The sequence below is a fragment of the Misgurnus anguillicaudatus genome, chromosome 5 (assembly GCF_027580225.2).
Source record: "Misgurnus anguillicaudatus chromosome 5, ASM2758022v2, whole genome shotgun sequence".
NCBI classification, from domain to species: Eukaryota; Metazoa; Chordata; class Actinopteri; order Cypriniformes; family Cobitidae; genus Misgurnus; species Misgurnus anguillicaudatus.
Window position 1 is genome coordinate 8,922,464 of NC_073341.2, and position 21,873 is coordinate 8,944,336.

Genomic DNA, 21,873 nt, shown 5'->3' on the forward strand with positions numbered 1-21,873 from the left:
TTCCTTGTTCTATGAAGTCCCTCCTTCAGAATTACGTAACGAACGTGTAGTTTGTTTAGTGTGTTGTGATTCGACCGCAGCTTAGCTTAGCAGAGCCGTTTGAGCTTAGCTGACGACTGATGTATTCTTGTGGGTGGAGTTTAGTCAAAAAACTGTTCTACTGACATCATTAAAGCAGGAGGTAGAGGGCGGTAGTCCAAACCGGCGGTTCGCTGTAGGCTTTGAAAGGGGAATTTTGTTAAAGAAAATATATCGCCTGGCAATCAACTATTAGCTTTATCATTTTGCAGATATTATTCGTGCTGTTATGGCAACATTACGCACTAACTAAAGTTTGAAAAATGGGATCAGGAAGAACGTAACCTTTAAAAAATGTATGCAACCCAACAAAGCGATGGTGATAAGAAACCAAAACCATCTGAGATACCAAACTCACCCAGAACATTATACACAGCTGCAGTCCGTAATGTACTGGACAATGAATTAAAAGTATATATTTTATATAAAACTCTTTGGTATGACTTTGTGGCACACATTGAAAAACTGAGAAATGTTTTAAACAGAGATGGCGATAGAGGCTTTTCCAGTTAAAAATGAAAGCTACTTTGTTGTATTAAACCTAAAACCTGATTTCACAAACAGAAATTTTTTGCTGTCTATTGTCCATCCTGAACAACATGCTCTCATTCCCTGTTTTATAACCATTTACGGATTTAGTCTTTTTTAGCAGCACTAGTCATCATCTCTCTGGTGCGTAAAGCAGTAACACATTTTTATCATGACTCTTTCTGAGGCTACACTTCTCTTTGGCTGATCTGTCCGAAGCAGCCTCTGCCCATCTTCTTCCAGCCATAAAAACTAGATTTTCTAAAGATGCTTGGAGGATGTGGTTATTATTACACAAAGACCCAGGCCAATTTCAGTAAATGAAGCTCTTGCTAAATAATGATCCAAACCTAGCCCAAAAGGAACGACTCTGGCTTCTTCTCATCATTTCTCATTTGTGAAGCACATGAGTCAGCCTTAGTGATATTATTTGTTCCAGAGCAAACATCAATTCTCTTTTTTTCCTCTTTTTTTATGCCCACGCTGTCTCACCGTGTCTCTTTGCTACACTGTCTGTCCATTTGCCTGTCTCACTACAGTACGTACCTCTCCAGCACAAAAAGCCTTGAAATGCTGTTACTTCAGGCCAGCCCGAGAGTAAGTAATTCAAAAAACATGCTTATAATTTGCTATGACATGTTTCATTTCTGAACTCAGATCAGATAGCATCTCTATTCAGGGCGTCCTGCGGACAGAAAAGTGGAGCTATTTGGGCAGATTGAAAATGGGTTTTGCATGCTCCGGGAAGGTATTGTGACTGGATGGTATCGATTTGTTTATTTTTTTCTCTCTTGTGTCTACAGAGCTCAAATGAGCCATAATCTCCCATATGGATATCGATGTGAAAATGATCTAGCGGCTCATTAAAAGAATGCCTGAAAAAAACAAACTGCAGATGCGGTAGTGAAGCACGTTTGGGCTATACTGATGCTATCAAAGGCTGAGTTTATACGTTCTACTGCCTGAGTGGTTTGGAACAAACAAAACGTCGTGAGGATGTGAATAAACAGTACTGCGTCACATTTAAAATCTATGATCGGCATCCGTGTGCTGCCAAGACAAGCCACAAACATGGGGATTTTTTCCCTGAAACATCAGGCAGAGGGGAAATAAAACAAGGGATATATGCAGGGTATACAGGCTGCTTGAAGAGATGACCAGATACCTGCTAAGATTTAAGATTTTGGTGTGAGTTAAGCAAGAAAAGATATTAGAGCAAACTGCACAACTAACTTTTAAGAAGATGGGTACGCTCACCCCAAACCCTCAAAATTGATCTTTTGTATAGTATAATTAAACAGAATTTAAAGGAAGGTTTTGTCCATTTTTGCATATTTAGCTTTTTCACATTTTCATTACAAAAGCAAAGCTAAAAACATGCACATAAACTTGACCAATTTGTACATATATCTTAGACCATTTGTGTCAGATTTAGCTTATTTCTGGGGATTTTGTAGCACTCGTGTCCCTAAAGTATGGCAAGGTCAAATACCCATTTACTCACACTAGGGAAATATTGCTCTTTGTCCTTCAGTTGCCTTCCAGCACCTTTAGAAATGCCCATTACCACCAACACCACCTTTCTGTCCCTAAAGTCCGTCTTATCAACTCAAGTTTAAAAACAAAAGTGACCCCACAAACAACATATCGTCTATTAAAGGACAATTTCGTAATATTGCCAATTCACAGCACACAAAAGTTGCAACCATAAATCATCTGTAAGTTGGCTAATGACATTGTGACCTTTACTGCATTTACAACTACTTTACAATTTCAGCTCCATAAGTTTTCGTGTTGTTTATGATTTATTGTCAAAATGACTTGAAACTGGCACTAAACAGAAAAAACAGTTATGTGTTAAAGGGACACGCCACTTTTTTTTTAGAAAATATGCTCATTTTCCAGCTCTCCTAGAGTTAAACATTTGATTTTTACCTTTTTCGAATCCATTCAGCTGATCTCTGGGTCTGGCGCTAACACTTTTAGCATAGCTTAGCATAATCCATTGAATCTGATTAGACCATTAGCATAGCGATAAAAAAAATAACCAAAGAGTTTCAATATTTTTCCTATTTAAAACTGGACTCTTCTGTATTTACATCGTTTACTAAGACTGACGGACAATTAAAAGTTGTGATATGTCTAGGATCTATACTCTCATTCTGGCGTAATAATCAAGGACTTTGCTGCTGTGACAGGGCTGCAGCAGGCGTAGTGATATTACGCACTGCCCGAAAATAGTCCCCTTGGTTACTTTCAATAGCAGGGGACTATTTTCAGGCACTACGTCATATCATTGGACCTCCTGCAGCCATGTTACATCAGCAAAGTTCTTGATTATTACGCCACGATAAGAATATAGTTCCTAGCCACATCTGCCTAGAAAATCACAACTTTTAATTATCAGTCGGTCTTAGTACACAATGTCAGTACAGAAAAGTCAAGTTTTACGTAGGAAAAATATCGAAACTCTTTGTTTAGTTTTTAGCGCGATGCTAATGGTCTAATCAGATTCAATGGATTATGCTAAGCTATGCTAAAAGTGCTAGCGCCAGACCAGGAGATCAGCTGAATGGATTCCAAAACAGTACAAATCAAATGTTTAACTCTAGGGGAACTGAAAAATGAGCATATTTTCAAAAAAAGTGGAGTGTCCCTTTAATATTAAGCTAGCTGTCTCCTTCACAGTCCCAGAATGACAGATGTTATCAAACAATTAGGCAAATCCTCCTCTGAAAGTTGTCTGTGAGCTCAGAAACCCCCCCAAAAACAAATGCTGAGAAAGGGCATTCCACAGAGCCCCAGAGAAAGCCTTCACAAATCAACAGTGGTAAATGGGTGATAATTGCTCTCGTTGCTTCAACAGCTGTACAAGCTGATGTGCTCACTGGGGGAAGAATAGACTCTTTCAAACTCCCCGTCCTCCTCATACGACTTTCCAAAAACATCCACTCAACCTGCCCATCCAATCCCTGCTCAACAACCAATTCTTTGAACTGTTTAAGATGCGTCTCCTTGTGTATATGTTCACGTTCTAGAGTCAAGAAGAGCAAGCCAACGGATTGTTGAAACTTTTCAGAGGTCATGTAATTCAAGACCACCATTCTGGGGGTTGTACCTCAGGTCAAATGCAAGTGTGACAAATTTGAATTGTCTTTATTTGCCTGTACACACCAATGGAAAGGGTAATTAACAATGTTCGGCTGATTAAAACAATACTATTTCAGGAGCTTAAGCTTGCGGAGACAGAGAAGTGGATACTGGACGCTATCGGACACCAACCTAATTGAAAATGTAATTTTAAACAGCGTGGGGGGATGCACGTACAATTGAAGTCCCGAAGTAAAACCATTTGTGAACCCCCAGATCTGATTAGTTCAGAAAGTCTGTCAAGACAATGAGAAACACGAAGCATGACCTCGTTCAATTGAAAACGGACCTGAGCGTTGAGAACGGTCCAGCGCTGTAATTGAATCATGCTTTGTGGACGCTGCAAAACATGTGTGATAAAAATGATATGCATAAATCTCATTATTGACACTTCAAGTCTCGGTCATTGACGGTCAGTTAATCAAGGTGACAGAATGGTTGATGAGTATTTTTTGTGTGTGATCAGGCTATAAGGTAATGCAAGATTTCTCACAGTTTGATGCAGGAGGAAAACAACTTACAAATACTTGAATTATCCTGATGACAGTTAACATTTTGCAGTTGTGGCCCACCAATAGAGCAATGAGCTCATGAGTGTGAGTGCTTGAATTCTATCATACCCGCGAGGCATTTGGGAAAATAAACCCCACTACTGCGTACAAGCCCATGAGGGGACAGGAGGGGCTATATACAGCCCAGGTGCTTTCTAATATTTAACATCTTGGTTATATACCATCAGCTTCACCATAGACTGCCGTCATCAAAACATCAAAAAAATGTAAACACATTTATGTTGTTATTATATTTTATTTTTTAACACCCTTTAGTTTGTTGTGTCCATTCCTGTTTTTATCTTTCTGCTAATCTTTGTCTGTTTTTATATTGTTATACCTCTCTTAAAAGGTCTTTTTTAAACGTTAGGTCTACATTAATCCTAACTCTTTAGCACACACATGAACATTTTAAATAAAGACAGATTAAGACATGCACACTTACACACAAACCTTTGACCTTTACCAGCAAGGCTCTTATTTGTCAATGGCCGTGTTTGTAGCTATAGCCTCTTCACCCCTAATCAAAACCAGGCCATGGAAAATTTGATCACATTAGCCACATGTTGCTTCTAATATCATTTCAATAAAAAAGGACGCTGCCTGCGTAGACATAAAGCAGCATGTAAAGTTCATCGGCCGCCGTCCCCAGCCGCAGAGAGTCATGGGGGTCTCCTGCTAATTTCCCTCCCCAAGCTATGTAATCTATGGCAGAGATTAGAGTAAAGCAGTTATTCTTGAGTATTTTATTAAGAGGTGCTTTAGGCGCTGGAAGAAGGGCTTTATTGCTTTTCAAACAGCCTGCTATACAATACAAGACAAACATTTGCTGTTATTTTAGCAAACTCGAGTCAGATGTGGTGGCTCTTTTTTTTAGGAGGAACTTGGCATCAAAGAAAAGTCTCTTAAAAATCTTTCTTTCTGCACAGGTCTGTGAACTGTGTCCGCTAGATAAATAGGGAGGTGTCAAAAGAACAGGCAGTAGTCCCAAACCGAGTTTTAATAAAACCGAGAGTGCTGACATGCGCAGGAGGGAGGGGCATTCACAACTTTACCGTTTCAGCACATTTGTACGTGTGCCAATATAATGCGATATGATTTATTATATATATGTATAGAGAGAGAGATCACTATTAATATTGTACACAATAATGTTGCCTTTTAACAACATTATGGCGATCCAAAAGGCATTTACTGTAGCAATAAATCTGACCCATCCAAGACCAAACCAAAACCTGGTTTTAATCATTTATAGATTTTAACTAACTCAGAACCGGGGAAATTAACCAGAACTTTTGTCACACAAGACAGTTGAACTTGATCCACACCCCGTAACTAAGTAGCAAGGGCAGCCGGTGTACTTTAAGACAACCTAAACTGATGACCTTTAACCTCCTGACATTCCAAATATGCCATTCAAACACCAAAGAATAATAAACAAAATGTAGGTAATGAAACCAAGGTGAAATAGGTGCAGTTAAGGGACGGCAACACGGATCTGTTAAGGATGCTAACACCAGTCACAATAAGCAACAATAAAAACACTGATCGGAACTAGTCAATGGCATTTCAAGAAATCCCACACCTCTGATTTCTTTTACAATGACATATGGAACTACATTTCACAATAAGTGAGGAAATGAATCATATAATTGGCTAAAAAAGCGAAAGTCAGTCTGAGGGTGATCAAAAGTCCTTGTTTCCTAGTAGACATAACTAAAAACATTTGTAGGCCTGTCCAGAGCTCAGCTTACTGCTGCACCACATGGGCAACACATAGACATGACGTATTTGACATATTTGTATCGGAAACTACTACTGTGGATGTTTAAGTAAATATGAAAATACTTTTATCTTTGTCTTAAAATTGTTTTCTGTCATCACTGACTTGAATTAGATGTCAAAGTCATGGCAATGCTTTGTATTTAGCTCATGCACTCCACAGAACCATAAAAACAGATTCCAGAGTTTTTACAACAATAAAAAGTACCTCCCTAAAATCTCAGAATCCTAACAATAATTTCACTTTCGAGGCTGGGAAGAAAAAGCATTATTTCAAATAAACCCCTTTTTTAATTAAAGCAACACGAAAGAGTTTTTTTCACCTTACAATAACGTTTCCAAAAAAGTTTCAGTCGTTCATCCACTCGAAACAGGGTGAACGGCACTTTCACATTCGCTTTGCAGCCCTCTATCGGCCAAAACCGCACTAAAGAAGTTTCCTACCGTCGGGTCGCGGTCCTGTAGTTCGAGTGAAAACTACAAAAACTTGCTTTACGGCAGACCTACAACCCAATCAGAGCCAGCTTTGCTGCAGTAGGCTAAATTATTTACGACAGTGGTAATAGACAATTCCACTTCCAACCTGTAGGGGGAGCAGAGAGCAAAAACTCTTTAGTGTTACTTTAAAGCATGAGGTGACATTTATGAATTGTCCAAAACCCGGAAAATCAACATACATACAACTTCATAAATGTTCATAAAACTTCTTTAATTTATGTAAAACTAAGGATTTGGGTTGAATTGAGAGAGTTGAAAAAAACAGCGTCATGGTGCATAACCAAAGTGAACTTCTGAATTTTGGCAGCTAAAACGAAGTTATCATTAGCTATTGTTTGTTATCTTCTTGCACATACTAATATGTATTCACTCTGAAAACAAACGGTGCTAAATACCACTAAAAGTGGATTACTGGGTCGTAATCATAGAGGAACCATTTTAAGTGCCATGTAGTGTCTTTTGGCGCTTTTCCATCGCATAGTACCCCACGGTTTGGTTTGTGTCAGGTCAGCTCACCTCACTTTGGCTTGGTTAGCTTTTCCATCAAGTTTACAGTAGTAACACTTTGGAATGGGAGGGATTATAGGCGCTGCCTACTGCTGTGACATCATACAAGTGAGAGCGTCTTTGTACATCCCCATACATTTATTTATTTCTCAGTCCGCCACAAAATTAAAATTGACCACCACAAATGTTTGCACATCGCGTTTATCACTAACGTTACCTCTGTCTCACATGACCGTTTCTGTACAAACAACCGTGGCGTCAGTCAACGCACTCCGCTGAGCCTCACTGAAGTTGCATTTAAGCATATATGCGAACGTGCGTGTCGCGAATGTTCCGCCACAAACTGCAATCTGGAAATACACTGTTATGGTGTTCCTGATTCTCAACCTGTGGATGTTTTTCATCGCTAAAGGGAGTTTGGGAACTTTCAGCAGAGCACAGATGACAACAGGTTTACTCGAGACAGCACAAGCTAGCACGAAGGTAAAGCTAATCTTTACATTATAGCAATGACGCTGGTAGTGACGATTCTCTCAGACCAATCGTTGATCTACAGTGTTTTCGCATCACGTTTTGGTATCAGGTCGGGACGCTTGGAACCCTGGCCGAGGTAGTACTAAAAAAAGTATTGGGTACTACATACCACGCAGTGGAAAAGCCCCAAAATAAGCTGACCCAAACCAAACCGTGAGGTACTATGCAATGGAAAAGCGCCATATGTAGTACCTATGTAGAACCCTATTGTGCTATATAGAACCATATGTGGTGCTATCGTGGTGCTATATCACCGCCGTATGGTTCTTCATAGGTGTTTTATAGCACTAAAAATGATTCCCCTATGATTACGAGCTTTTAGTGTATAGAAGTAGACAACTGAAAAGTGGACAGTCAATGTTCTCCCAGTTTTTTCTCTACATCTTAATGATCCGTTTAACTTTTCTTAGCCTTGCCATTAAAAAAACACTTGGATATTTTTTATAGTTGCATAGCTAGCAAGGTTACTAGACCAAAAAGAGTAGCCTCAAATGTCTGAAAACATGTGTATTTCCGTCAAAACCACACCTCTCTATGCGCCTGACTCTTGGCCTCTGCAGAAAGGCAAAACAGAAATGTACTAGCGAGCTGACTGTCGTGTGTCTTTCTGTGCGGGAGTTAATGATTAGCTCCCGGGTGGATGAGGACTGTGGCAAGCTGCCAGTACAGTGCAGGAACGTCCCTTTTCCCTTTGTAGACAGTTCTAATCTTGTGAAAGCCTCTCCACTGAGACCATCCCATGATAATGTCATAGACACAGAGGGTATAATAGAGCAATTTGTTTACCTCCCAAAGCCTTGATCTTTCTCAATCCTGCCTTTATCTCTCACTCGCTCTTTCAGATGGAGCCCGGCACTGCTGGAGCGGAATGAGAACATATTGATTGGTGCTCGCTTTTCAATAGAGTGTTTCAAATTTAACCCAATGGAAAACAAATTTGTTTCTGGATTATTATTGGGTTGTAGACCTAAAAAGTCTGAACCGAGATCTACTTAAAATCTGTCCGTCCATTCTCCGAACCCATTTGTCTTCTGCGGGGTCGCTTCAGGGGGGTTAGAACGTATCACAGAATCTTGGACCAAAGGCACGGTATACCCTGAATAGATCACACACACACATTCATGCTCTCACTTACACACCTAAGGGCAATTTATTGACTTCAGTTCACCTAATCTAAATGTCTTTGGATTGTGGAGGAAACGGAGCACCATGAGGAAACCAACGCCGACACAAGAAAAACATACAAACTCTACAAAAGGAGAGGCAGGATTCAAATTTTCAAGTAAAAGTAGAAGTAACTTGGCTATGGAGCGACCGATAGATCCATCACTTGAACAGCATTCTTTTATACATTTAAACAAGTTACCTGACATAAAGCATTGATATAAAAAAAAAATCCTTAAAACAGTTGTCGCTGCTGTCTGTCCATTCAAACAGATTGACAGTGTGGCTCTGTTCGGTACTCTTGAGAGCTCAATGAACCACGTGATCACACGGCGGCAAGATCAAAGTGTGTTTTTCACCAGCTCTGCTTTCAACAGGAAGTCTATTCTTGTGATATGGACATATGATAATGTTTTTGAAGACACAATAAAAACGGGGTGCCAGTAAAGTGCATATGTTTTTGTTCTAGAATCAGTCCGAAAGTTTGCAGGTGTAATGAAATCTGCTCGGTGGGATCGAGGGAATGTCGTTAGTCAATTTCTACCAGAAACCCACTATGAATAGACAGGACAAATGTAACTTGCTGTCTCTTTATCTTTAGGCATCTCATACAATGCTATCTCTATCTGAGATGAATGAGCAGAGATCAAGGGTCAATCTAACAGGATGAATGGGTTTTTAATGGAGGCCAACAGAATACACAACTACAGTAGGATTTCCACGACTACTTCTTAGAAGATTTTGAAAAAGCAGTTAATGAGCCAACAACCCTTACGAAAATTAACCATGGTTTTACTACAGTAAAAAAACATGGTTACTGTAGTAAAACCATAGTTTTTATGGTTACTACCAGTGGCGGACAATGACTTCATTTTTCGGGGGCGCACAATGCAAAGTTCGTCACAACATGTATGGAGCCCGTCATGTGTGTAGTTTGTAATTTCAAAATATGTGTTTGGCGCGTCGAGTGAACCTGTGTGCATCACGTGTCTTGTCAAAATAAGCGCCTGCTGCAGACGCGTCTAAAGGGTTTATGATTAAAGAGACGCTCGCGTTTGCCAGAAACTCGCATAATATCTTGCATAATCAGAGTTTACTGTTAAGGGAGTGTCTTGCGTGTATTTTGTGAACGTGAGCATCATTTTATCATAAACGGTAAGTGCAGCAGGCACTTATTTTGACAAAACACATGATGCACATGGTTCACAAACACATATTTTGAAAACACGAGCAACACACATGAACACTTATTTTGAATTTGCGTCTCTCCGAAGAGCAGTCACTAGCCGCAACTGGTTACTACACTTTTACCACAATAAAACCATAGTTAATTTTCGTAAAGGAAGCTTTTTTGCACTGTTAGAAATAAATTGGTCACAATATGTACCCAAACTGTCACAGGGGCTGTACCATTTCAAAAACTATAGCTTTGCACATAAAAAAGTTTACATACAAAAGGTACATACTGATACCAAAGTGAGCTTATTAGTACCTTTGAGATACACATTAGTATACATATTTGTATCAATTGTATACATATTTGTACAAAATTGTACATATTAGAAAAGTGTACTGCCCCAGGGAGAGCTAGGGTACAAAATTTGGCCACTTTTTCTAACAGTGGGGCAAGTCTAAGGAACTGTGGAGAGAATATTTGCTCAGCTGAGATGATGTAAGGGAAAGATATTCATTTCTTCAGACTTAAACTTGAACTCAGACTTTAAGTGTCTGTATTGGCATAAGCATGTTATGTTATGTTATGTCCCATTTATAAACAGGGCCGCAAATCGTCAGACAGATAAAACTCAACTAAAAGGCTGTGATCCACGATTTGTTGGTGTAAACCTTATACATCAGGTTGTGGCAACAAATGAAATAGTCAACAAACCATAGCTTCCAGTCTCCAAACCAAACAGTAACAGACATCCTTGCACCAGGTCTCTTCAATCCCATGGACACGTCACTCGGGAGGGTGCCCATTCCACTTTCTGCTTCTCATCTCCTTTTCAACAACAGCAGTTTGTCAGGGTCAGAAAGCAATTCAAAACCTCTATTAATGAGTGAGCGAGAGAAAAGTGTGTACGGGTAGGAGGAGAAGAGGGGTGGGGTGCCTTCCATCAAAGCCGACAAGAAAAGGAGGCCAGGTGGTTGTGGGAATCTCGCTTCTTTTTGCAGAGATGGAATCTTCAGGGTAATAGGCAGGATTCGGGGCTTTCTAAAGCCAGGAGGACAGCCCCTCGGAGGGGACAATTTGCACTTTTACAAGAGGCGCTGAGGGACGAGGAGAGGAAAAGGGAAACTATGGCATCTTTTATCAGCAACACAAAGCGCCGCATCCTTTCAAAGGCCTGTGCTGGAGCTTCCAGAGCAGAGGAAGAGCGAGTGAAGTAAGGAATAAAAGAAGGGAGAAGGGGGTAAGAACAGAAGAAGTGGACAGCAGTCGGAAAAGGGACATTGGTGCCAACATGCGGTTCACAGAGCGGAAAGGGTCGGGAAGTATCTGAGAGAGTGTGGGCGAGGGGGATCTGACATGCTGCCAACTGGTAGACCCTCCCAGAATTCAACTGTTTGTCTCATTAACTTTGCACAGGGCCCAAAACCAAGCATGGACCTCTAAAAAGAGATGTTTATACAGAGATTTATTTCATTTCCTCTGCAGACATCTGTGCATCATTTTGCATCATCCTTTGTGTAGTGACACACAACAAAATTATATTCATTAAAACCGTTTTACTACAACTGGTACAGCACAGGACTAGTAATGCTAGGTTTACGGTGATATATAAATATTTAACTTGATTAGAAATGTTTTACATTAGTTATTTGTATCTTGGTAAGCTTTAACCAAATAACACTAGAGCCCAAAATTATATCTTTATAGGTAAAATTAAGCTTGCCTTTAACTGACATAATCAGACATATTCAGGTTTGCATTTCACTTGCGAGGAAGCGTTAGTCTCCAGTGTCAGATGTCTGACAGAGGCGGTGAAATATCCAGAGGTCAGATGCGCGGCTGATAACGGCCCCTCAGAGTAACTGCCGGAGATGGGGCGTCTGCCCCGGCACAAAATGCCATTTGTTGTCCATCACTCAGACACCGCCAGTTTAGCAGCGACACTGCGCTGAAAAGCACATTCACACGAGCTCACACACTGGATGTTTTTTGCAATTCAATATTTTCACACACAGCCTCATCATTATGCTGCAACTGGAGCCTTGCTGGAGAGTGCCCGCAGTTTCACAGACAGGCAAATCGCAGTTTGAGATTGAAGTTAATAGCCCATCTTGAAATGTTTTGCTGACTCCCTAAAAACCCCATCTCAGCGTTTCACTAACAATCTGACTAGGGCTTTACTTTTTTCTTTTGACTGATGAGAAAATATTTAGTAGACGGGGTAAGGAAGATGCAGACATTAAAAAGTCATTATTAAAATATAGACATACAGTGTGATAAAATAATAACTAAACTGCATTTTACATGAATACACTGTCAGAATAAAAGGCATAAAACTTTACCTTTTCGGTTGCTAGGTTCTGTTTTGTACCTTTACAGGTATACTAAACATAATATAATGTTGTACATTATTGTCTACCTTTAACGGGTAGAGTTAAAAAAGGTACACTGTTTTCTACCCCTGAAACTGGTACAAAATTGTTCATTTAAAGGGGCCATGGCACAAGACTTTTTTAAGATGTCAAATAAATCTTTGCGGTCCCCAGAGCACATATATGAAGTTTTAGCTCGAAATACCATATAAATAATTTATTATAGCATGTTAAAATTGCCACTTTGTAGGTGTGTGCAAAAATGTGCTGTTTTGGGTGTGTCCTTTAAAATGCAAATGAGCAAATTCAAACACTGATCACAATGATGGTGGTTTGTTGCAATTAAAAGTCAATTGTGCTTTTCTCTGCACTAAATGGCAGTGTTGTGGTTGGATAGTGCAGATTCAGGGTTGGTATTATTATAATAAGAGCTCCTTATGACATCATCAAATTACTGGGTTGACCTTTTTACATATTTCATAGCACTTAAACATGGAAAAAGTCAGATTTTCGTGCCATGGCCCCTTTAAAGGTAAACAATAGGTCCTTAGGGTATAATATTGTACAGCATTTCAATGTGTTGTATACCCATAAATGTACAAAAATGAACATTTGAGGGTACAACACCACGGACAGAAAAGGTACAGTTTTATACCCCTTTTTTCCGACAGTGTAATATGACCCTGAGGCTTCCATTAAGTTTAAGCAGTCACCTGTTTAAAAGCAGTTCAAATGACAAGGGTTAGGAAAGATGGGTAGCAATAATGATTTGTTTAGGAGGTGGCCTTAAAGTGTTTGAGCTTGAGGTTTTATATATTTTTCCAGTAAGCCGCACTGTAGTTAATGAAATTTAACAGACCAATAGTGCCGACTTTCCCTCGAGAGCAAAAAGCTTCACGATCAGCGTGCCAACACTCTAGTTTTTATGAAAACAAATAGCAGCCAGGGAGATGGACTAATTGTGTTGCGACGCAGAGCAAAGAGAAACAACCGTTCACATAATTAAAGCAATTTTAATGGACAAAAATAGTTGAAGAGTAAGTACGAGCATTCGCCTGGTACACACTGTGCGAAACCAACCCCCCGCTCGTGCGTACAGAAAAAAAGTAAAGCATTGCGTAGGCTGCTTCGTCCAGTGAAAGTCACTGGATAATCATGGTTCAATTACAGTGAATCCCAGGACTGTAACTTCCAATTATCAAAAATGATAATGGGCTGATGGTCTTTGGGAACATGAAAGACATCTTTATCAAAGCAAATCTAAGCACTCTATCTCTCAAGTACAGAAAGTCTATACCACTGCCTTTAAAGAGCTTCATACCATCTTAATGGGACAGAGCTGCCCATCTTCATGTAATGGCAAAAAATGGAGGACAGAAGATGGGTAAAAAGATAAATGCATGGGTCGGGCCCTTTGAAAATGTGCTTGCTTGTAAAGTTGAAAGTGAGTAATAAGGGGTAATGCCCTGCTGAAGTGGCCCACAGGGAAATGACATCCACTCTCTTATCGACAAAGGATGCAACATCAAGGTCTGCCCAAACAGCCTACGGTAGCCAAACAGATGCATGGGAATGCAGAATACAAACATGTGCATTTGTGTATGTGTTTCTGTGTGTGGTACTTTAAACATACCAGCAGATGCCTGAACCTTACAGAAAATGTGTTCACTTCTAAGAATGCATTACATTGCAATAACATGCTAGAAGGATTTTTTTTATTGTAACAAGAAAATTATCTTGTTGGAAATGTGTTGTTTGTACATACTCATTCATAACAAATGCAATTATTCACCTTTGTCTGGCTGATGTCATCCACTTACACGACTTTCACACAGTTAGTTGACTGTCAAAATCAATATTAATTCGGTTTACTATTAAAACACCAAGCTTGCACAGCTGGGTGCTTTAAAATGTTGGATGGAAACATTTCTGGCACCTTCTGGGCTGGAGTTACTCCAAAGAAGGTTTACGGCCTAAAATTAGCTTTCCTGAGCACATGATGCTGGGTTAATTATTTCTCACAGTTCTTCCTGGTGGGTGTAAAAAGCAACTTTTCCATGTACAGTATCAGGTAACCACAAATTAGCTTTTTCTTAAGGAGGTCATAATAGAGAAGTTTCTTTGTGAAGGTTTTTTTGTTTTTCGACAGAAGCATTCTGCCAGCTTATACTTAAAAAACAGCAGCAGATACTGGTCTTGGATCAGCTTGTGTCTTTTAGAAATATTAATCAAATCAAATGTTACAGGATTGCTGAAATGTATTGCTAAAACACATATACATTTTGAAAACAGAATAATTACTAAAATTATCAAACAATTATCCAAAAGCCTGTTGAATTTCAAATATAGGTGTTTAATCCATGAAAAATTGAACTACATTTCATTTGAACACTTTAAAAACACTTAGCATATCCCATTTAATGGCCAAGAAGTTGCAGACAGCATAGACTGTAATATGATAAGCGTGTGTGTCTCGCAGACATGGCTTTAACAATTCTGTAATGGCTGCATGCTGCACCCCGCTATGCTGGGAGGAAACGCAGCAAGACTTTAAAGTCATCTTTAAAGCATGCACAAATGACTGCCAAAGCATGGTCCAAAAAGTGACAGGCTTAGACTTTTCCTACAAATGAGTGAACAAAAAGTGAAAAAGGGTGTGCGGCTTCAGCGTAGCAGAGAACAGCTGAAACAGTGTTTAGACATACACGAAAAGTTCCTCCCACTGGAGCGAGAGTCACTGTGATGTCATAAAAAGGTGCCACAAGTTGAATAATGGCAGCACAGTACAGCGAAACAAGGAGAATGTACGACATGTGACAAATGTGAGCGAGGTTGAGTTCGTGCAGCCACACCTTTGGGAAGCACGAGCTGATTAACATGGTGAGCTGAGATCAGGTGGGCCAGGCCCTTTTGATGTAAAACAGTATCGGCTCTGCCAGTGTTCCTTATGCCACCCTTCAACATTTTCTCTCGCTCAACATTTGAGGACTAAATAGTCCATCTGGTCAAAAGCTTCCCTGCGTGCTGCCAAAGGACAAGTATGTGTATGCGGGCATTCAATGAGCAGAGTTGCATGACGAGCTGAATCCAAACTGGTTTCATTAGGGTTAATAGGAATCTGTTTTTCACCTGTGTGTGTGTGTGTGTCTCTGTGTGTGTGGTTATCTTTTTTATTTTGTGCACAAACACACACGCTCATGTGCACAAATGCATTAAAATGTTTTGTCACAATTCTTCTTTTCTAAGTAGCACTTATTATCGTTTGAAAAGGACAATTTTTTTCAAAGACAAACACACATAACAGGGAAGTTATACTGCCTCTAATAGATCATGCACCGTCAGACTGTTCACCAGCTTTTATGTGTGAAAACATATTGTGCACATGCACATTCAGCTAGTTTGATGGTAAATACCAGCCATTTTGACTGTAAAAGGCCAGTTTTGAGTGCTAAGATCTTCTAAAAAAAATCACATAAAGCTTTCATTGTAGCTTCACATTGTTATGGCTTGATTTTACTACTTCTGTCAAAACAACATAGGCTGCACAAGAAATTGATTGTGATAGTGATTTTTTCCATTTGTATTTTTTTTTCTTTTTAATAAAAGCAAGAATAAACAAAGCTCATATTCAACAACAATGTCTGATAAATCATAAAATATTAAAAATCCTTTACCCTATAGAATAAAAAAACACAAAAAATCCATGCAATTGACATTGTTTGAATTTAGAAAATAAATAAATATGTTGTATCATAAAATATGAAAATATGATATAAATATGAAGTGCTTTTTAATTTAATAAAATATACACTGTATGTCCTGACTTTTCTGTAAACCTTTATAATCATACATACTGTATGGTTTCATAATGTAAAAGCGAAATATATTTATTCAGTGACGTCATTTACTGCTTGTGTATATTGGGTAGGTATATTGACGGGCTATTGCATATTCCGACCGGCAGTTCATACACTTCCGACACTGACAGACCCAGATACAGGCCTCACTTTAGTTTATTATTAGGCTAACTTAACCTTTGCTAGATGGATTAAAAATAAATAAATTATTTGCTTCCGATATTATTAGATTTGTCTAGAATACGAATTTCTGTCTTTATAGGCCTACCTCTTTCTATTACTTAATGAGTTGTGGCTTAAACCCGTATGGTTTTTGATGAGGTGATCTGTGATAAATGTACCTCTGCGCCATGAACAAATGAAATGATTTCTCTTTTAAATCGTATGCTTTTAATGATACGTTAGGTGTTAAAATTACACGACTTTATTTTTTTGAGGATATTGTCTATAAATATTTATTTACAAAGAGACAGCACCGTCGTCGAAAAATAAAAGGTCAAACATTATAAATCAAACTTATTTAAATTAATCCTTCGTTTTTTGCCACTTGATTTATTGGCAAATGACCCACCAGGCAGTTGCTGGCTGGTGATTGATCCCTACGTAAGTGTATAATAATAGGATTAATTAAACTTAATTATGGATTAATTATTTGTTTCAATATAGCCTATGTATGATGTGACGGAAGATTCCAAACACGTGTGTGTTGTAAATATCCTATTTAAAGAATATCTTGGCCCTGCCTGCATTTTATTTTGGCAATAAAAGCTGCTTATCTTAACACTGTTGATCTTAAAATAATAATAATAATAATAAATAATAATAATAATAATAATAAAGAGGAAGAAAACACCGTATTCCTATTTTTGCTATAGAATTTGCGTTTTTAAACAAATGAAAATTAGCACAAATTACATATTTTAAAGGTGATATAATATTATCATTATTAATTAAAATTATAATTAAGGTAATTCAAAATTATATAATATTCTATAATTATCATTAACAATAATACTAGTAATAATATTAACTAATGTTAATAATAAACACTTTAAAATGACTAAAGATTAACAAAATTAACAGCATGTTTTAAGCATTTTGAACCCGTTGATTGTATAATCTCAGCTCAATAAAATCGCAGAGAGATTCTGTGCACTTTTAAAACAAAACTTTAAAATATGACGTTAATAAAAACAATGATAAGCTATATATTGAAAGCAACGTGTAATTAAACGGGTAGAGTTCATAAATAGCTTTTAATGAGCACATGAGAATTGTGATTAGGCCTTACACACACACACACACACACACACACTATGAAAACGAAACTATATAAAAGCAACACAGGAATGTTTTAAGATCTAAGGTGAGCTGTGGGACCACACTTCATCTAAAAACAGAACTAATCCTGAAGGACTAACAACATTGTCCGAAAAGTGACAGATTATTGTTAATAACGCAACTCTGAAAATTACTAAACCAATTAATGTGTACTATACAGAAGTTTAAAGAAAGCATGAGACAAAGCGAGGCCCACATTTCTGTCTAAAAACCAACTGGCTATTTAAAATCTACAGGTATGCATTTCCTTGCGTGCTTCATTTTCCCGATGGAAATGCATTAGAAAAGTCTTAAATGCCGCATCGTATATATTGTACTGTTTGTCGTTATCACCATTGTTATTGTTTCACATGTTACTACAGCCCAACATTTGTTTACAATCACATTAATGTTAAACTAAACCGTGTACATATCTGTACATAAATCCGTCAGTTTAATCGATGTGGAGCATGAAGCTTTTGCTCAAATGCTAAAATTAATTGCATAAGAGAAAAGTATATTAAAACTGCGTCGCAAAAATCCCATAACCGCATGCAAAAGTTGACAAAGTCTGAAGCACACAACATGTACCAATATAGCTTTTGTTGCTTAGGACATTTTAAGAAATAAAGCCTATAGTGAATTAAATAAAAGCTAAACAAACAATACGCACACATATCTTGCAGAATTTAAGAGAGGCACACACTTTCCGGCGTTAGAAACAGACCAGAAAACTGCTGACGGCTTTTTTCCTGAATGTCTCATACATTATTGATTTGACTTTCGAAGATGTCGGAGCAAACCGCAACAGAGGAAAAGGATTCGCGCAGGCAAGTTCCTAATTTAAGATTCGTTGAAGAATAGTCCGTTTTGTTTCATATTCCTTCTTATGGCATCCAGTGGTCTTTCAGAAAGCTCTTGAGATCGCTACACTCTCTCTGCGTCCTGGGGTCCATGAGCAGTGCTAGAGCGCCCACTATTTCAACAAGCAGGAATATGATTTCACAAGACCTGGAACCACTCAATAAAAAAGTTAGTATCCCTTTCGACAACTCTTTACTAACTTTCGTGTTACAATTCTCTACGGTTTCTCGACTTCGCTAAAACAAGAGAGTGAAACAACATAACATGGCAAAGCTCTACTGACCCTTTTGGCAAAAGAACCATCACATGCGAAACTTCTGAACAAGCGCACAACGGCAGCATCTGGTTTAAAGGGTGGACGCGCGGATCACGGAGAGTGTGAGGTATTTCAATGGAAGTGAGGTCTAAAAAAGACATGAACCCGAACCAAGGCGCGTTCTCAGCAAGATCTGATCAATGAGAAAATGACACATTGATGATCTACGCGAGAGTTCAAAGTATCGTGCGGCCGCTCTGGAGAGAAAGAAGTGAAATTAGGACCTACTTTTGGCCAGTTTTCTCGCCCTCGCTTTGGATCTCATCTTGTCGGCTTGTAGATTCCTCGCGTCCTCCTTGAGCTCAGAAGCTGCAGCAGCGCTATCTTCATCTCACGAGCATTGTCAGTTTGGACACCTTCGCACATGCGCACAGGCCATTCAATCTGACACCCTCGTCAGGGCCAAAAAACTTTCCAATGCATTCATCATCATCACTTTTTGTCCTATCGTGTCTCCTTTAGATCACTTATCTCTTTCCCCCCTCCTACACCAGCTTCGCAACATCTCGGATCTCCTCTCACCTCCCCTTCTCGAGCTCTCTAAGAGAAAAAGGGCAATTTTTAGGGGACCGGCAGAATTCGGCACGACACTGGACACTGAATCATCGATGGGGTCAAGGTCGCAACCCTCATATGCAAGGTGATCACGAACATACATTCATACGACATTAAGCATAAAACAGTTGTTTTAAATTATGTGCAGTTATAATAAGTAATTTTTTTTTAAGTTAAGGCCTATTCTAATAGTTGTTGTTGTTGTTCGTCTTTATCACACTGACAAAAATACAATTTATTAAAAGTTCACTGTGCACTCCACTTAATCTATAATGCACATTTATTACGAAAGTATGTGATCTCGCCGGATGTAAAAACATTGGCGAGTGCACTAAATATTAAAGTTTTAACATTATTAATTTAGATGTGCTCTATAAATAGGTAAAAGGTGTGTTGTGTTTCAATGTTGGGAGTCATTCGGGTCAGCGCACGCTAGACTCAGTCGGCCAGGAACTCCCGCGCCCCTGCTGTATGTGTGTGAGACCAACTGAATGTGTGCACGTGGGGAAAAAATATGTATATGCGTGGGATCCGCAGTGTCAATGTATGCTTTTAAACTCCCGTTTTGAATCAATGCATTTTGAGTCTAGTTTAAGTTTTGTACATGTCATGGGGAGGTAAATGCAACAAGGAACGACCTTGCTGGTGTAAGTATTATTCTGTTGACTTAAGCTATGTGTTGTGCGTGTAGCAAAGTGTGGGCTATGCACTGCGCTCGCAATCGTGTTTGCATGTGCACAATCTTTGCATTTTAATGGTCTTTGTGAGGTTGTAGACGTGCTGTCAGAATCAAGCCTAAGCCTGAGTGCAATAGTAGTCTAAACATACCCAGCTATTTTCTGCAGTTGGCACGTAAAATTGGTTCTGCTTGATACTTATCAAAAGTCCGTATGTTGGGGAATGTTTCTGTATTAAATTTACTTGTTTGTAGCGTTTTTGCTAAATTAACAAGAACCCTGATAAATATGCAATTATTTGCTATATTATATTATTTGCTATATTATTTAAAATAAATTATACAACTTGAATTTTTTTCTCAGCTTGAATGTGTGTTTCTCTAATGTAATATGCTTTAAAATATCTTTTCGATTTTATTTTATATTACTTTTATTTTTCAACTATTTCATAGTTAAATTAAATATTAAGTGCCTCTAAGATAAGGAAAATAACATAATACCATAATTGCGCGACACCTATTTTCTAGCCTTTCTCTGTTAAAACTTAGTGCGCATGTACTAAAGGTGTTTTCAGTCATAAGAAAACCTTTCTGCTATAAAACGGATCTAATTTTTGTTGTCATTATATACCTCAGGAGCAGATGGGATCATGTAGTTGTCTTTCAAGACATCTGAAACAGTAATTTATGTCAACTGACGTTGAGGTAGTTATCAAAGCATTTTCTTTAATTTAATTTATAGATGATTTACAGAATACTCATAATCAATAATTGTAATAAAAATTAACAGATTTACTACTCTCATGCATTGAAAGACGAAATTATATATAAAGCCGAACACCGAGATTTATTTATTTATTTATTTTGCTTGCTTGCCTTTTTGTTTATTCCTAATAAAACAACTTAACTAAAAATATATCTTACTCATCGGGCTGGACAAATTCTTTTACTGAGCAACACCTTTTTAAAGGCATTTTAGACTGTAATTACACTTGTAAAGAAAAGCGTTTCTCCCCATCACTAGCTCATTGGGGAATAGTTTTCTGCGTCATTTAAACGTCTGTCTTTTTACGAGCTCGTGGAAATGTGATGGCTATGTAACCATGCATTTGGACTATTTTCTTTCCAGATTGTTGCCATTTTCCTGTGGTTTTTCACGAGAAGGGAGGGATGCTGGCCCAGACCTCGGAGGAGCGGTGCCCTGCAAATCAGGCCTCAGTAACATCCACTTTCAGTTCTGATGTCAATAATAGACTTCTTGTCATTTGAATTAAACATCGGATTCAAGTTGTGTAGAATATAAAACAAATCCCTTGCTTTTACTAAATCTGAACAAAAGCATGTTTGACTATATTTATTCGTAGTTTTGTCAGTATGTAAGAGAAATAAAATGTATGTCTCACACTATGTCTCCTTGTGTTTGCACGGTAGCAAAACCAGACAAAATTTGAGGTGTTTTTTATGCGATATTTTGTACGTGCAATTTTTATACGACTACGTATACATATACATAATAAATGCATATTTTGGTGTTAAATCAGATGTTTAATTAATTTATTGTGCTTGTTTGGATACTTAATGGCGTAACAATTTTAACCGCATACCGTGTCTTATTTAAATGTGCATTTATTTGCCCACTTTTATTATTATTAATATTATTATTATTATTAATAACATAATAATAATAATAATAATAATAATAATAATAATAATAATAATAATAATAATAATAATAATACAAGCTTAATATTATAAATATTAATTATTAATAAAACGGGATTGAAAATAGCACAATAAAAACACAAATAAAAATTAAGACATTAGCAGCAAAAAATAGGATAATAATAATAATAAACTATATGCGATAAAACTGGTTAGATGGAATTAGATGGATATGATACACTATGTCTGTTGTTCCTGCTATGAGTTGATCCAAAGCAAGTGAAA

At 38.1% G+C, this 21,873-nt stretch overlaps 1 protein-coding gene and 1 long non-coding RNA gene across 2 annotated transcripts in view; one reads left to right on the plus strand and one right to left on the minus strand.

The window, feature by feature from the left end:
* The window catches only part of prdm16 (PR domain containing 16), a 251,254-nt gene extending 232,191 nt beyond the window's left edge, over positions 1 to 19,063 (minus strand). Inside the window, exon 1 of the mRNA XM_073867477.1 lies at positions 18,924 to 19,063. Within this exon, the coding sequence (XP_073723578.1) occupies positions 18,924 to 18,960 (37 nt within the window). The 5' untranslated portion in view covers positions 18,961 to 19,063. The remainder of the gene's footprint in view (positions 1 to 18,923) is intronic.
* A 130-nt stretch (positions 19,064 to 19,193) lies between these two features.
* LOC141363898 (uncharacterized) lies at positions 19,194 to 21,330 on the plus strand. Its single transcript, XR_012369528.1, has 2 exons — positions 19,194 to 19,335; positions 21,056 to 21,330. It is a non-coding gene; the product is annotated as an uncharacterized lncRNA (long non-coding RNA).
* The last annotated feature ends 543 nt before the right edge of the window (positions 21,331 to 21,873 follow it).